Below are 15800 nucleotides of genomic sequence, written 5' to 3'. Positions count from 1 at the left end.
AGCCACCCTGCATTCATGGCTAGATGGCTGATTTCAGCTGTCTAGCCATGGGACATCAGAGTGCGGAGGCTGGATGACACATAGGAAGTGTTGTACCAGCACTTACAAACTCCCTACCCCACCCCGGGAACATCCCCTTTCCCCCACTCCACACTGCTCTTCCAAGAACGGAGAGTGGGGACGATCCACGCTGCCTATGAGGCGGCAGGGGAGGCGGTTCCTGGGAAATGACCAATCCTATGGCCATCTAGCCACTGTCTAGAGGCCATAGGATTGTGCCCTTAGATGCACATCTGCATCCTGCTGAAATTAGTCATGTATTGTGTCTGGACCTGGACTGGGATGGTGTCGGCACCCAGCACGGCAGTGGGCTCTGTACTTTACAGTTAGACTGCCATCGAAGTGATCCTGAAGGGTTTGGAGCCCAGTTCAGTAGCGAAAAGCCCAAGGCCTGAGAGTTTGGCTATGCCTAGTTATTCATGCAATGGCAAGGGTGGTTTAGGCCTAATCAGCCCCATAAACATGAGCTTATCTCTGTCAGTTTTCTCAGAGGAATGCACGGGGGAGGGAGTATCTCCTGTCCAGCCGTCAACCTTGAACGTCATGCCTATAGTTAAGATAGCTAACCGCCTCTCCATGAGAAATGAGCAGCAGGGGTGGGTGGTTTCAGAGGTGTCACACAGGCTGATACATCAGGTTAAGAGGGCAGAACAGAAACGTCCTGTTTGGCAAAGAACTTGTTTATGGGCTAAAATCCCCTGTCAATTAGATAGCTGATGTCAGGGTGGACACTGAGCCCATGGAATCCCAGAGTAGTTCTGATTGTGAGGAAGAGCAGTCACTCCTGGGAGAGGAGCGCACTCATCCTTCCCAGGGCCAACAGCTGGCAGAGATTCCTCCCACCGGCATTCCTAGCATAGATAGCAGTCCCAGGAGTGAGAGAGCGCGGGAAGAAGACGTACTGGACGCGCGATGCTGACTCAGGGAGCGGCGCCAAATGGAGGGCGCAGAAAGGAGGCGTAGTGCCCGGTTGGCGCGCAAACAACGGTTGCGCCCAGAGGATCCAAGGAAAAAGGGGAGGGATTCTCCCTAGCCCATAAGTTTAGGGTCTGTCAGTGATTCTCCTTCAAACGGGGACCAACTGTTCCCACTTAGGGCATAGGTACTCTGCGGCTCATAGCTAGTTGCTAACTGTAGAGTCGTTAAGTTGTAAAAGAGGAATAAAGCTTTGAAAAGAATCCCTTTGTCTGTGTCTGGACTTGGCTACTGGATTAAACTGAAAGAGGCCGCCAAGGAGCACTTGACAGCTAGGAGGTGCATTGTTGCAGCCCCACCCTTGCTTTTAAGCCAGTACCCAGGCTGGGAGACTTTGTTGCAAATGTCATCATTAATCTTCATCTTTTACTGTCCCTTCAGGTTTGGGACTTTCCTCCGTCCGAGCAGTGAGAAACACTTCTCAACTGGACTTCAGTGTGTTTCACCTGAATTGTCTGTTTGATCTGTGAATCATTAAGAACCTGCCGTGGAAGGTATTGCTATACTTTTCATAGATCCTGAATTCTTGTTTGTTATGGATTGCTAGCCCAGAGTGCCTGCTGGCTTGGACTGATCATGACTCCTTGATTTTTCTAAGCCTTGACCTGTGTAGCGTGGAGGTACCAAAGTGGAAGCTATGGTTGTCGAAATCTCTGAATGTGTGGGTTTTCTTTGTACTTACTTTTGAATCTATGCTTTGACTCTTGGATTTGATAGGTGTTGACCCATGTAGCAGGGAGGTACCAAGTTTTCAAGGTTGGACTAAATCTCTATGTGTGTGTAGATTTACATTGGTATTTTCCTAGAACCCTTGTCTTTGATTGTCTGGGATGGCTTACGCCAGGAATTATTTGAGCCCCATGCCCTGTATTCTGCACCGCAGAGATTGCAACAGGGAAACCAAGTTGTATTGATCTCTGACATGGGTATAGTTATTAGCTTTTGACTGTTCTTGGAACTAAGTAATGAGCCTATAGTTTATTATCATCAGCTATACGATTTCTGGAATCTGGATTAAGATCTGAAAAGATCTGAATGTCCCTGATAGCCATGATAGTGCGGTCACTGAACTTGAGCCAGACATCCTCGAGAGTGAAGTCAAGTGGGCCTTAGGAAGCATTACTAACAACAAAGCTAGCGGAGATGACAGTATTCCAGCTGAGCTATTTAAAATCCTAAAACATGATGCTGTTAAAGTGCTGCATTCAATATGCCAACAAATTTGGAACACTCAACAATGTCCGCAAGACTGGAAAAGGTCAGTTTACATTCCAATTCCAAAGAAGGGCAACGCCAAAGAGTGTTCAAACTACCGCACAATTGCGCTCATTTCACATGCCAGCAAGGTGATGCTCAAAATCCTACAAGCTAGGCTTCAGCAGTATGCGAACCGAGAACTACCGGAAGTACAAGCTAGGTTTCGAAGAGGCAGAGGAACTAGAGATCAAATCGCCAACATTCGCTGCATCATGGAGAAAGCAAGAGAATTCCAGAAAAACGTCTATTTCTGCTTCATTGACTACGCTAAAGCCTTTGATTGTGTGGATCACAACAAACTGTGGCAAATTCTTAAAGTGATGGGAGTACCAGACCATCTTACCTGTCTCCTGAGAAACCTGTATGAGGGTCAAGAAGCAACAGTAAGAACCAGACATGGAACAACCGATTGGTTCAAAATTGGGAAAGGAGTATGACAAGGCTGCATATTGTCACCCTGCTTATTTAACTTATATGCAGAGTACATCATGAGAAACGCCAGGCTGGATGAATCAGAGGTCGGAATTAAGATTGCTGGGAGAATTATCAACAACCTCCGATATGCAGACGATACCACCCTAATGGCAGAAAGCGAAGAGGATCTAAAGAGCCTCTTGTTGAGGGTGAAAGAGGAGAGTGCAAAAGCTGGTTTGAAACTCAACATGAAAAAAACTAATATCATGGCATCTGGCCCTATCACTTCCTGGCATATAGAAGGGGAAGAAATGGGAGCAGTGACAGTGATTTTACTTTCTTGGGCTCCAAGATCACCGCAGACGGTGACTGTAGCCATGAAATTAAAAGACGCTTGCTCCTTGGGAGAAAAGCTATGGCAAACCTAGACAGCATAGTAAGAAGCAGAGACATCACCTTGCCGACAAAGGTCCATCTAATCAAAGCTATGGTTTTCCCAGTAGTAATGTATGGCTGTGAGAGCTGGACTATAAGGAAGGCTGAGCGCCGAAGAATTGATGCTTTCCAACTGGGGTGCTGGAGAAGACTCTTACGAGTCCCCTGGACTGCAAGGAGGTCCAATCAGTCAATCCTAAAGGAAATCAACTCTGAGTGCTCATTGGAAGGACAGAGACTGAAGCTGAAGCTGAAATATTTTGGCCACCTAATGCGAAGAGAAAACTCTCTGGAAAAGACCCTGATGCTGGGAAAGACTGAAGGCAAAAGGAGAAGGGGACGGCAGAGGATGAGATGGCTAGATAGCATCACCGATGCAATGAATATGAACTTCAGCACGCTCCGGGAGAGAGCGCAGGACAGGAAGGCCTGGCGTGCTATGGTCCACGGGGTCACGAAGAGTCGGACACGACTGAACGACTGAACAACAACATACGAGTTCTGGAGAGTTGTAACCATTACTTTTTGCCGTGAGAGCTACAAAGCTCATCTATGTAACCTGATTTTGCTACCAATAAAAGTTCTAACTGTTTCTGGTGTTTTGTGTTAGCTTACCAGAATTTGTGCCAAAAGATGGGCACAGGACAGATGGAAATCTTGTCATGCAGTGCTGCTGGGCAATAAAACCACTTGGTCGTGTTAAGATGGAGAACTGGCTGTAATGCCGAGGCAACAGAAATACATATGCTCTTCTTTCCCTTCAGTCAAGCGAGAACATTGAGAGGACTATGTTTGCCCTAAGTTGTGTGGCTACTTTGCACGATGACATCATCATGTACATTAAGTGATTTCTGATTGTTTGGGATCCCTGATTCTGCAATCAAGAAGCCCTTTCAAGTAAAGTAAAACATGTGTAGAAGCAGCAGGGCATCAGAGAAGCAACAGATGTAAACAGGAGTGGAGAACTGCTTAAGAGTGGAGGACATTTTTTGGAGACCGCTTATCTCTCCCCCACCTCCCTGAGAACTTTGCATAAAAACCGAACCTTACAAAATTCACCACAGCACTAGTAGCAATTCTTCAATCTACTTAAAAACACCCCAGTCAATCAGAGAGTCACCCACTCATGTTTAAAAAACAAGTGTACTGAATTGCTTTATACTTTTCTACGTTATTAACCTTTGCTTGCTTCTTTGCCATTTTCTTTGCCTTTTTCTGGAGGTGCTTACTTGTACCAGGAGTCTCCTCTCTCTCCATTGAATAAGAGTCATTGTCCATGTTGTCTTCATCATTTTCTATCTTTTTTTCCTGTATCTTTTTAACATTTTTTTCATTTGTTTTTTTCTTACCGGCCTTAAAAAATATATGAACAGCTTAGATAAGGGATGGGAAGACACTCCCACTACATTATAGGTTTCAGACTGGCATATCAAACGAATGTAGAAGAAAAACAAGAAAAAGCAAATATTCAACTGGATTCTGATATTATTCACAATAATTTGCAGGGAAGTGGAATTTTCTTTCCATCTGCTTGGCGTTGTTCAAACCCTAAAACAAAGGGTTTCCTTCATAAGCAATCGCACAGAAATCTTTTTGTGAAGTTAACCACTGGATTAACTGCACAAAGGAAGCAGGAGAAACCAGCATGTCCTGCTGTTTTACTGTGGAGGACTGGTTTACTCCATTAGCCTTTTAGGAATTCTATATATGCGGGGGGCATGGGAGAAAGCACCCACAGCATGTGAGCAATGGCACGATACACATACATTTGTACAACCAAATGCCTGATTTTGAGAATTCTCTCTCCTACTGCAAGCCCAGTGTTTCCCCGCTCCCCTGGAAAACCACACCTGAAGGCTGAGGACTCCCACATTCCTTGAGGCACAAGGCATTTCTGCTGGAAGAAGAAAAGACAGCAACCCATCCGCTCACATGTGCAGAGTCCTTTGGATCCCAGCCAATGAAATTACACTTTTCTTTGTAAAACGTCAGATATCAAACTTAGTATTTATCATCATGCCTTCCTTCCAATAAAGACTGCTCACAGAGGGGTGACAAAAGAAGCACTCTTATTAGTTACTATTATGTTTGATTATTTTAGGGGGAATGTATTTTCATTCCTCCTCCCCACTGCCCCACTTCAGGATCTTGATAATAAAGCCTCGATTTTACAAGCTAAAAACAAAAGCAGATTCCTCTGTGCTTACCTGATCATTTAAAACAGGGAGTGACAAATCAAGGAACGACTCGTGCACTAAAGAAACCTGAAATAAACATTTTAACCTATTATTAGAAAAATTGCCTGACTTTAGAACAGACATTAGATCTTGAAATCAGGACATATGAAATCAAATTTACTGAAAAACAAGCAGAACTCATAGTTTCTGGAAAACTGAGCATGTGTGTAGTCCACAGGAACTTGGAACATTGTGCAGAGGATAGTATAAAAGCACTCCTTAGTTCATAGAATCATAGAATAGTAGGGTTGGAAGGGGCCTACAAGACCATCAAGTCCAACCCCCTGCTCAATGCAGGAATCCAAGTCAGAGCATCCCTGACAGATGGCTGTCCAGCCTTATCTTGAATGCTTCCAGTGTGGGAGAGCCCACTACCTCCCTAGGTAATTGGTTAGAAGACCTTTGGAAGACTTAGCATCCCAAAGACTGCATATCTATTTTATTTATTATTACATTTATATCCCGCCATTTTTCTTCTTGCAAGGAACCTAAGGCATCTTACATATTCCTCCTCTTCTCCATTTTATCCTCAACAACCCTGTGAGGTAAGTTAGGCTGAGTCAGACTATCCCAAAGTCACCCAGTGAGCTTCATGGCTGAGTGGGGACTAGAACCTGGATCTTCAGAATCCCCGTCTAACACTCCAACCACCACACTGGTTCTCTATTTTCCTGAACCACCTGAGAAGCTTCCAGAACCATCTGGAAGCACAAATTAATCGAGACTATCTTACAGCATAGCTAATTGTAAACAATTTGCTTTAGGATACTTAACTTGCTTTGTATTAGAGTGGGGAATTAATTAATAAGCTTCCACTTGCTTTTACCAGAAGGTAGACAAGTATGCCATTTCTCAACAGTAATTGAATGAGGGATCAAATACCCAAATATTTGTTTTCTTTCTATTTTAGTGTGTGTGTTTGGGTGGGATTAAAGGAATTGGGCATATTATCCATCATCAGGGATGGACAAAATCTATCAATGTTGGTTTCTCTCAGTTTCTTATTTTTCTAGTCCTCAAACCCATCCTGTTTCCTCATTGGTTTGGGACTTTTTGAAAGAGTCCCAATGCATTTTTGTGTGCAGTTGTCAAATATATGCATTTTTGTACACATTTTTGCCTCATATGCACAATTTTGCAAGTATTTTTCATTCATGCTTTTTTGTACATTTTCCCAGTAATCTTTGCATGTGTATGTATAGACTCCCCCAATATATGCATGTTTCTATGCATTGTGTGTTTGGAGAATTGCATCACAATTTTTCATCATGAAGTTCTGAGAGGAGGGAATAGCAAAGCATAACTGCATTCTGGCTCACATATTGATCCAGGATGTGTCCACCATCTCCTTTGCAAAATACTGCCTGAGTCAACCGTTTGAATCCGAACACTACGGGTTGATCGTGGGTTAAACAACCCAAAGTTAACCTAACAACTGATTAATTAACCCACATTTTGCTGACATTATATGCAAGCCTGTGTCACTCTCCTTGCCACCAAACAGAATTTTATGAACTACATCGCAAGGAAAGGCACTTACAGTTTGGCACTCTTCACACATGATCGTGCTTGTTAATTCTCCACCAAAAATCCGGTCCACAAAGCTTTGCATTGCCTTTCTCTTTTCATACTCTGAAATGCCAGACAATGTATTAATAAAGCAATAAATAAGTGGTTATTTATTGTGATGCTACACTGCATTATACAAATACTTCTGATTTTAATCAACTTTTCACTGCTTTCAAGATTACTTTCTGAATCCAATCTCACTAAACAAAACAGAATTGGCAAGCAACTGGAGTTTCATAAGAGCAATGCTGCCTGCTGAAACAAAATGACACAAGACAGATTTTTCACTTCTTTTGCACTGTTGACTTTTCCACAACTTAAGCACAAGCATTTCCTGTGAAGACATGAGGCCAAAATGGCGAAGCCCCCCCAAATTTGGGGCACACAAATCCATGTCATTCAGAGATCGAATCAGATAAACTACAGAGAAGTGTACTGCGTGGGCCAAACACAGGGAAGCATTGCTGGGGTAAGAAAAGCATAATTCTATATCTGTGCTAGCTGAATGTAAACTAACAGAACTACAGATGTTATCAGGAGACTATCTAAAGCAAGGGTGCAGAACCTCTGGCCTGTGGGGTCCCCAATCTGGCCCACAAAGTATCTTGGGGTTCCTCCAGGGGGCAAGGCTTAGGCTCCCTGGAGGAATCCCCTCACCCTGCCGCTATCTCTGATCCGAGATAACACCAGGGATTCCCCTGCTGGCACACTCCAACAGCAGAGCCCCCACGGTTATGTCTGATCAGAGACAGCAAGAGAGGGCTGGGGGCGGCAGGTGTTGGGCCTCTCCTGTGCCGGGGAAAGTGGCTGCTCCCCCCACATGTGGCCAAGTCCCCTTCTACTTAGCTCACCCTGCCTCCTTCCGGTAATGGGAGAAGGAAGTGAGGCAGGCGAAGCGGCTAAATCCCTTTTGCTCCTCCAGCAGAGAAGTGCAGGGGACTCAGCTGCTCTCCTCTGTCAGCACTGCCTCCTTCCCCCATTGTGAGAAGGAGGTGGGGCATGCAAAGATGGGGTAGATCCCCATAGCAATGCCACTGGAGAAGGGGTGACCTAATCCCCATAGCGCTGCCATTGGAGAAGGGGTAAGGACTTGGCTTTTCTGTGCACGGGGCTTCGCTGCACATTGGGCTTCCCTAATCGGGAAAGCCCACAGACAGCAAGGCATGGTCCCTGGTCCAAGCACTGGGTGGAAGATCCACGTGGCACTTGGGCCATGGAACACCTGACATTATATGGACTGCGGAGGGCTGGATGGGTGATCATCCAGCCCTACACCCAAATTTGCACCCCTGATCTAAAGAAATACAAATAGTTCTTAAAGCAACTTTTGGTTATTTATTAAACTCGGAATTTGCCTGTGTGGAAGGCACTTCAATGTGCACATGGGGCAGAAGTTTAATTAAACCCACAGATGCATCCCCCTATGCTCTGTCCCCTGACCCTCAAGAGTGGCTTTTCTGGGGGAAAGTAGGAAAATGCATTTGTTCCATACACAGCTCCCTGGATCCCAGACAATATTTGCATGGTGTCTTTCCAAAGAATGCCCAAGATAATGAATGGATTAGAAGCAGTTACCTTTGATTTTCTTTTTTAGCTCTTCACTTTCTTTGTCAATAGAATTATTCAGTGCCTTAAGAATTCCAGCACAAGTCCGCTAGAAGCAAGTATAATTTTAAATGTTTTACAAAGGTAGGTAATTGGGGTTTTTAAAGTTCAGCAACCATCATAACAGTTAAACAGAAATGCTGTTCCACAGATTATTATACTATAGGCTATGTTACTCCTATTTGTGAACACATGGTGCTTAATGTAGAATACTTGTGCATGTTTATATTTCTTTTTCTCTCTCCCTCTCACTCACATGTACGTATACCAGGTTGTGTCCAGTTGGTGTCCCTCCACTGCCAGAAGGCTCTTTGGTCCAGTGGAAACGTCCAACAGTAAAATGGGGAAGTGATTTTGGCAATTCCCCCTCCTCCAACAGCCCCTAGTGCAACTCCCCATGATGTTCTGAAAAGTCCCCCAACTCTCCAGAACAAATGGGGGGGCACAGGGGGTTGCAGGGAGAAGGGTGAAATTACTGCAAATTGCCTCCATTCCTGTTGGAGTGCAAATTACTGCAAATTACTGCTGACAGAAGTCTCTGCCGGATCCAAGAGCCTTCCATCAGTGGAGTGACAACAATTAGATACAACCCATTAATATAAATATGACCAATATTTCTGGTTAGCACACAGGAGCTCCACTATGTATATGGGACAGAATCCCAATGTTAGTTGTAATGAAGCTTCATTAAAATCTATTTTACTTAAGTTAGCTGTGACTGCTAGTTAAGTTAGCTGTGACTATACAATGTGGTTGGACAGCTCATATTACTTGTTCCTGAGAGGTGTGGGGGAAATACTCTCTATTGTATTCAGAGAAGTATCTTTTTCTTATTTCTGGTACTGGTTTTTTTGTATATGCTGAAGTTCAATTCAATAAAATTAATAGGAAAAAAGTTGTGACAGCCCAATTCTTTACAAGTTTACTGAGAATTACTCCCCAGTAAGCATAAACTTACTCCCCAGTAAGTGCGCATAGGACTGCAGCCTAAATACCATCCATTGCTTTCAAGAGGACTCAGTTTGGCTTATGCCCTTGTTCAGAAGTTCTCTCAAAATATGTTATCAGTATGTAGACAACTTTAGGCTCCCTGTTTGACTCAACATATTCAGATCCCTCGTGCAACAAAGATGCCATCTGAGAGTAAGATTAAATTCTTCACTCTAGATATAGAATATACAAGTTTTTTATTTTCCAGAAATCACTCTCTCATACTGGATCTGTGTATTTCTTTCCTATCAAAATATAAGCATAACAATACTAAATAAAAAGCTTATATTTGCATAGATTCAAACACATTATACATTCAACATCATCTTAAATCAAGGCTTTGAGTAGAGCAAAAAGAATATCAGTATCAGTGATGACGCCTATGAGGCTTGTCTACAAGCAACGCATTGGGAGTAGCTGATCCAAAGGATAGTTCCCAGTATTGTGTGTTCAGAATCTTCTTTATATCGTTCTGGAGGCTATGTATCTAGCTTATTTATACTTCATTTATATATCATTAAAATACATTCCTAAGGATACATTTCTATTCCAAAATCACCTATGTCTGAAATCCAAACTTCTTAATAAGATTGACACATATAACATACATATAAAACATTCCAGAATCCCATGACATGTTACAGATGTGAATTTGACTTAAGAATTATTTCTCTGACTCCATCCTGTCTTGTGCGTTTTCAAATACAAAACATCTCTTGTATTTACAATTTGAGAAGTTCCCTCCTTATCCGATGGCATTCCTGGTTTTACTATCAGCCTAAATGTTTTATTAGGCTATTTGCAATTTTATGTGTACTAAGCTATTGTAAATCTAATACGGGCATTGACAGAGTGCCTATCTTATTACTGACCCCAAGACGCTCAAAGTGCAAAACCTAGCACCTATTTTCTGGATTCCTTTCTTATTAGTAAAGAGCCAATCATCAATTGCAAATTGCTTGGCATTTCTGTCTTCGATCTGGGAAGCCTAAAAAATAAGATGAGTTTAATTACACTCACGCTAAGAGGCCACGCTTGGTTGCATTAGCTTTTGGAAACCCATAATTTAATCCAGAAAACTCTTAGAGGGATCTAATTATTGAATTTCCTAACTGTACAGCGGGGATAAGGTGGTGCAATTATGGAAGATTTGCCACATCAGTTCATGACTAGGTTTTGCTGGATGAACTCCCCAATGAACTGCCTCACTCTCCTCAATGCTATGTATGCACAAAAGAGGATCTGGAGTTCCAGGCTGCAGTCACAGTATTCATTCCGTACTAAATACCTACTTGGACTTCTTCAGTTCGCATCCCATCTAGTAAATAACGAAGCAGCTCCTGGCTGTCCTGTTGCTGATAGCCTTTAAACCTTATAGCTCTATTTAAAAAACAAAGTTACATGGATACAGTTTAAAGTATATACAAACCTGTGTTCCTAGAAGGTGTATTTTCTGTAGAAACATTTAGACAATGGACAAAAGAAATTTGGTAGGGAAAAGCAAAGTTTCACATCACTTTAACAGATCTCCAGGGCTTAAAAAACCTGTTCTAGGAAGTTATAACAAGCATCCTAGAAATGTTGCAAGTATTTCATTTTAGTGTTCCCTGTATAATTTTGATAGTCTTCAGAAGATCAGACACATGGTTTTCTTAAGAGATTTACAATCTTCCTCTTAGAAATGCCAGACTTATTCCCCGGTAATTGTGTATAGGATTGCATATTGCACATTGTATAACATGCCTGATGTTTGAATACTAAAATGTATAGAGGAATTGGTAACAATTAAATAATTTTTGGTTGTTCAATTAAAAAGCAGATGACCAAATTTAAATACATTGGCAAATTATCAAAACCTTGATAAAATGTCCATGAAATATTGAAATTGCAAGATACCTATAACTACCACATTTTCTTTTTCTATCACAACCAATACCTAGCCTAAAAATAGCTTTCAGAATAAATAGATGTGCCCTTAACTCAGTTCCATCAATTACAATTTCCTCTTGCTGATTCAAAACGATACCCATTAAATGAAGTTTGAGTTGATGAATCGGTAAATTAATCTATTAAACCTTGTAGCCCAAGTTTGAAAGGTACAGCCGCGCCCAGTTTAAACAGATTTAGTGCATGACCATTATGGAATGTGTTTTCCAATAGGCAGATGTCCCCAATTCATGTAACGAGCATGTGAGAAGCTGATGTGGAATTTAAGGAGTCATGTCAAAAGGGGGAAATACATTTTAAAAGAGCTTGTTTTACCCACTCCTGGAATAAGTAGCACCAACAACTGCATAGTACACTACACCTTTTAATCGGTATTAAAGTATTTCTGTGTGGGCTTGTTCAGATGTAATGATCTCTGCTTAAGAAATCATACCCTGATGTCATATCCTGTTGAGCAAACCAACATTAAAACCACAGATTTACAGTTCAGAAATAATGGGAAATTGTGGTTTAAATAAATTATGATAGAAGTGTCAAAACCAGCACATGTGAGCATGGTTTACTAAGCAGAGATGATTGTGTCTGAACTGGCCCTATGCGTTCAAGTGATCTGTACTGATGTTTTCAGCTTCAAGCACTGATAAAACAATGCTAACGTCTCATGATGTAGATGATGGAAGATATCTTAACAGTAATCCAATTTCACTATAAACCAACCAGTACGTGTAATATGTGGTATTTAAGTAGGTTTTTGGCACTAATGTTATTACATGGGAAGATACTTACTTTTTACAGACCTGAGAGAAGAGTTCTTTAGGGGTCACTGTTCCTTTTTTTGTCTCTTGCATTTCTGTCAGAAACTGACACATTGCTAATGTAAGGGGTCTCGGCTGATCCAGAATAACTACCAGAGGTTCCTAAAATGCCACATAAAGAAAACACGAACAACATATATATTTTAAGCAGCAATCTGACAACTCATCTGCAGAGACACACACAAATAACTCTACTCTCCTAAGCAAACTACATATATATTTTTCTAAATGAAATGGACTCTATCCAATGAAGTACTCACAAAAGGACATTCTACACTGCAGCCACTTTTGCCCCCTAGAAAACCTTCTGATGAGGTTCAGGGGATAAGCTGTGGTTAATCTTAACTATGGTTTAGGGAAATGAGCAAACTTCAAACCATGCTTTATGGAATTTGTTTTTCTCCCTAAACCACAGTTAAGATGAGCCACAGTTCATCCAGGTTTGGACAGAATATTAACTGTGGTTGGTTAAAAATGGTGCAAAAGTTTCTGCCCTCCTTGTGGCCATGCCCAAGGAGAAGGGATGAGGAGTGCACATGCCCAAGGATTGTTCATGTAATATTAATCATAGTTTAGCATTACTTCTGAACCAGCCATTGTATAAATCACTGTGACCTGATTACAATCCTGATTCAGAGACTAAGACTGTGTTTTCACCAGCAATGTACTCCAACCTGGCTGCGCGGTGAGGTCTTCGTGCTTCCATGACGTCGTGGCCATTCAGCACCAGCCCCGCATTTTAACGCTGAAAAACTGCTTCTTCTGAGACTGCTTATAGTCTGACTTCTCCAGCTTACCACAGCTCCATTACTGACCTGTTTCCACAATCGCACTGGGTCCGGTATCACAGTCCTGCCCATGGAGCATGTAGCCCGGTGGGTGTGTTGCTCTGACCTCAGTGACCCAACCCCTCCCCTTCCTGTTTTCCAGAAGTTTCATTGCTGTTTTGGAGCAGGATGCTGAGGGACCAACTTTTAAAACATCATTGAAAATAAGCACTAGAACACAGCCCATGACCCCAGTCAAGGAGTGTTTTCTCCCACTGTGCTGAATGAGGCTTGCCCTCTCAATGACCAAGAAATAACAGAGAAGCCCTTCAATTGACACAGCACATATCAAAGCCCAATTCCTTAAATGCAATTAAGCGCGATCTCGAGGCTTCGAGACCATTGCCTTAGAACGTAACTCATTCACATCTTCTATATAGAGATCCTATTCGTTAAAATGAGGGCTGATTTCGGTCTCTTTCCCACAACAAACCCATTAGTGTCTCCTCAGAAGTAACTCCCATTGCAGTGGATTAGGCTGCGATTCACCCTCAATTGAAATGGCACACATTAAACCCCAATTCCTTAAATGCGTTTAAGCGACCAAGCGAGGCGCTGATGAATTGCCTTAGGAAGAAAGTACTCTGCAGCTTCATTATAGCTATCCTGCGGGTTACAGTGGGGGCTGGATTCCATCTTTGTGTTTACTACTATCTGTCCCACAACAAACCCATTACTGTCTCCTCAGAAGTAACTCCCACTGTGCTGAGTGAGGGTTGCCCTCTGAATGCCCACACCAGTACTTACAGAGATCCCCCTCAACTGAAATGGCACACTTTTAAGCCCAATTCCTTAAATGCGATTAAGCACAATCTCTCAAGGCTTTGGCCCATTGTCTTAGGATGTAACTCATTCATAGCTTCCATATAGATCCTGTGCATTAAAATGGGAGCTGGTTTTGCTCTCTTTCCCACAACAAACCCATTCCTGTCTTGTCAGAAGTAACTCCCATTGTGGTCAATGCGGTCCTCTGGGTTAAAATCGGGGCTACTTTCCCTTTTTGTATTCTCCCCCCACCCTTTCCCAGTGCAAGCATATATATGTCTACTCAGAAGTAACTTCCATTGTGCTCAATGAGGCGTGCTCCTGAAATGCAGGTGCATCTGGACTTTCAGGGGAAAGGAGAAAGGGGGGGGAGAGGGGGAAAGCCTCTCTTCAGAGCAAAGCTGATTCCTTTTTAAAAATCCCAAACTCCTCCATTAGAGTCTCCTTCCTTTGTCCTGGAAATATGGCCGAGGAGGCGGGAATACTGATGAGGTAATCAGACCCAACCCACACTCCACTCAGACTCCACCCAGCCATCAAGAAAATAATTAGAGTTCAGTGGAACTCTAAACAGTGGAACTCGATGAGAGTTCAGTGGAAACAGGCTATAGCAATGATAAGCTGGGATTTTAAGCACTGTGGAAACTGGAAAAGGAGAAGATGCAATTGGGGAAACATCGCAACAAAGTTGCAAACAAGGTGAAGCTGACAGTGTTGAAACATGCCTGAAGTCTACAGAATTGCAATATTGACCTATTGGAAAAAAATTGCTCGGATAATTAAATCCATCTCTTAAAAATCTTAACGCACCACGAAGCAGCAGCCTACATACTGTTATTGAGAATTCTGGTGGCTCAATTGTAATGGTTGAGTCAGGCATTTTAACTTCCTTCAGCAGTTCCCTCAGAACTGGTGTCTGTGATAAATTCTGTAAGAAAAAGCAAAAAACCAAAACAAGATGAGGACAACAGTTGCATAAAAACAACAACTTTCACATGTTAAAAAGCACACAACTACTATAAGTAAACCACTGAACTCTAATATGCACACAAAAGTCCTACATACATTTTATTACAAAGTGTATACATATGTGTCATACATGTAGTAAGATCCAAATACATAATACCTAAAGCTAATGAACAATAAACCCCACCCAAAGATCCAACAACCCAAATGCAGTGATGTTGGAATGAAAGGCACTGTATTCTAGATTCTTTAATAAATAAGGGAGCAATCGTACAGCCGCTAGACTGTGGCTAGATGGCCATAGGATATCTTGTTTTCCGGGAACCGACCTCGGAGCCCGCACTCCGGGGTCGGTTCCCGGAGAACCAACCTCCCCCCACTTCCACGCTGCCTTGGAGGCAGCGCGGAACAGCCCCATCCTCGGCGCTCGCAAGAGGAGCGCGGAGTGGCCGAAAAGGGGAGTGTCTGGGGGCATTCCGGGGCGGATGGAAATGCCTGTATGACACATCCAGTGTGTTGTAGAGCAGCTTCCTTCCCCGCTCAGCCCTCCCACAGCTAGACAGCTGCAATCAGCTATCTAGCCGAAAATGCAGGGCAGTAGTAGCATGGAGGGAACGATCCCCTCTGTGCTTCTCCTGCCCTGCACTGGATAGGTGGTTGCCTCCGAGTTCGGAGGCGGCTGCCTATCTGGATAGGATTGTGCCCTAACTGTATTTTCTTAAAGAAATAACAGATCTACAAAGAAAGCAAAACTACAGGCATCCAGTAGCACCCCGTTACATACTTCATCAGGTACTTCCATCGAATAACCAAGGTTCTTCCTCCATATACACACACACATTTTGTTCTTTCCCCAAAAGGATCATCAGCTGCGTAAAAGCCAAGGTCTCCTTAAAACACCTTCTCAGATGTTTCTTCATTCTCTCCAATAACCTAAA

General features: G+C 42.8%; 1 protein-coding gene across 3 annotated transcripts in view; it reads right to left on the bottom strand.

Moving 5' to 3' along the window:
- The window catches only part of USP16 (ubiquitin specific peptidase 16), a 37717-nt gene that overhangs the window by 8998 nt on the left and 12919 nt on the right, over positions 1-15800 (bottom strand). For all 3 annotated transcript variants that reach the window (XR_014789095.1, XM_084843574.1, XM_084843573.1), the window contains exons 7-13: positions 14729-14824; positions 12276-12406; positions 10835-10922; positions 8523-8601; positions 6919-7010; positions 5349-5405; positions 4321-4494 (exon numbers count right to left, since the gene is read on the bottom strand). Coding sequence is in view for 2 of the 3 variants with exons in the window: in XM_084843574.1 (XP_084699700.1) it covers positions 4321-4494; positions 5349-5405; positions 6919-7010; positions 8523-8601; positions 10835-10922; positions 12276-12406; positions 14729-14824 (717 nt within the window). In the remaining variant the exon portion in view is untranslated. The remainder of the gene's footprint in view (positions 1-4320; positions 4495-5348; positions 5406-6918; positions 7011-8522; positions 8602-10834; positions 10923-12275; positions 12407-14728; positions 14825-15800) is intronic.

Source organism: Heloderma suspectum, chromosome 3 (genome assembly GCF_057233095.1).
Source record: "Heloderma suspectum isolate Gila_16-S chromosome 3, 16-S_ref, whole genome shotgun sequence".
NCBI lineage: Eukaryota > Metazoa > Chordata > Lepidosauria > Squamata > Helodermatidae > Heloderma > Heloderma suspectum.
Note: the sequence above shows the minus strand (reverse complement) of the source record. Positions and strands in the feature narration are given on the sequence as shown.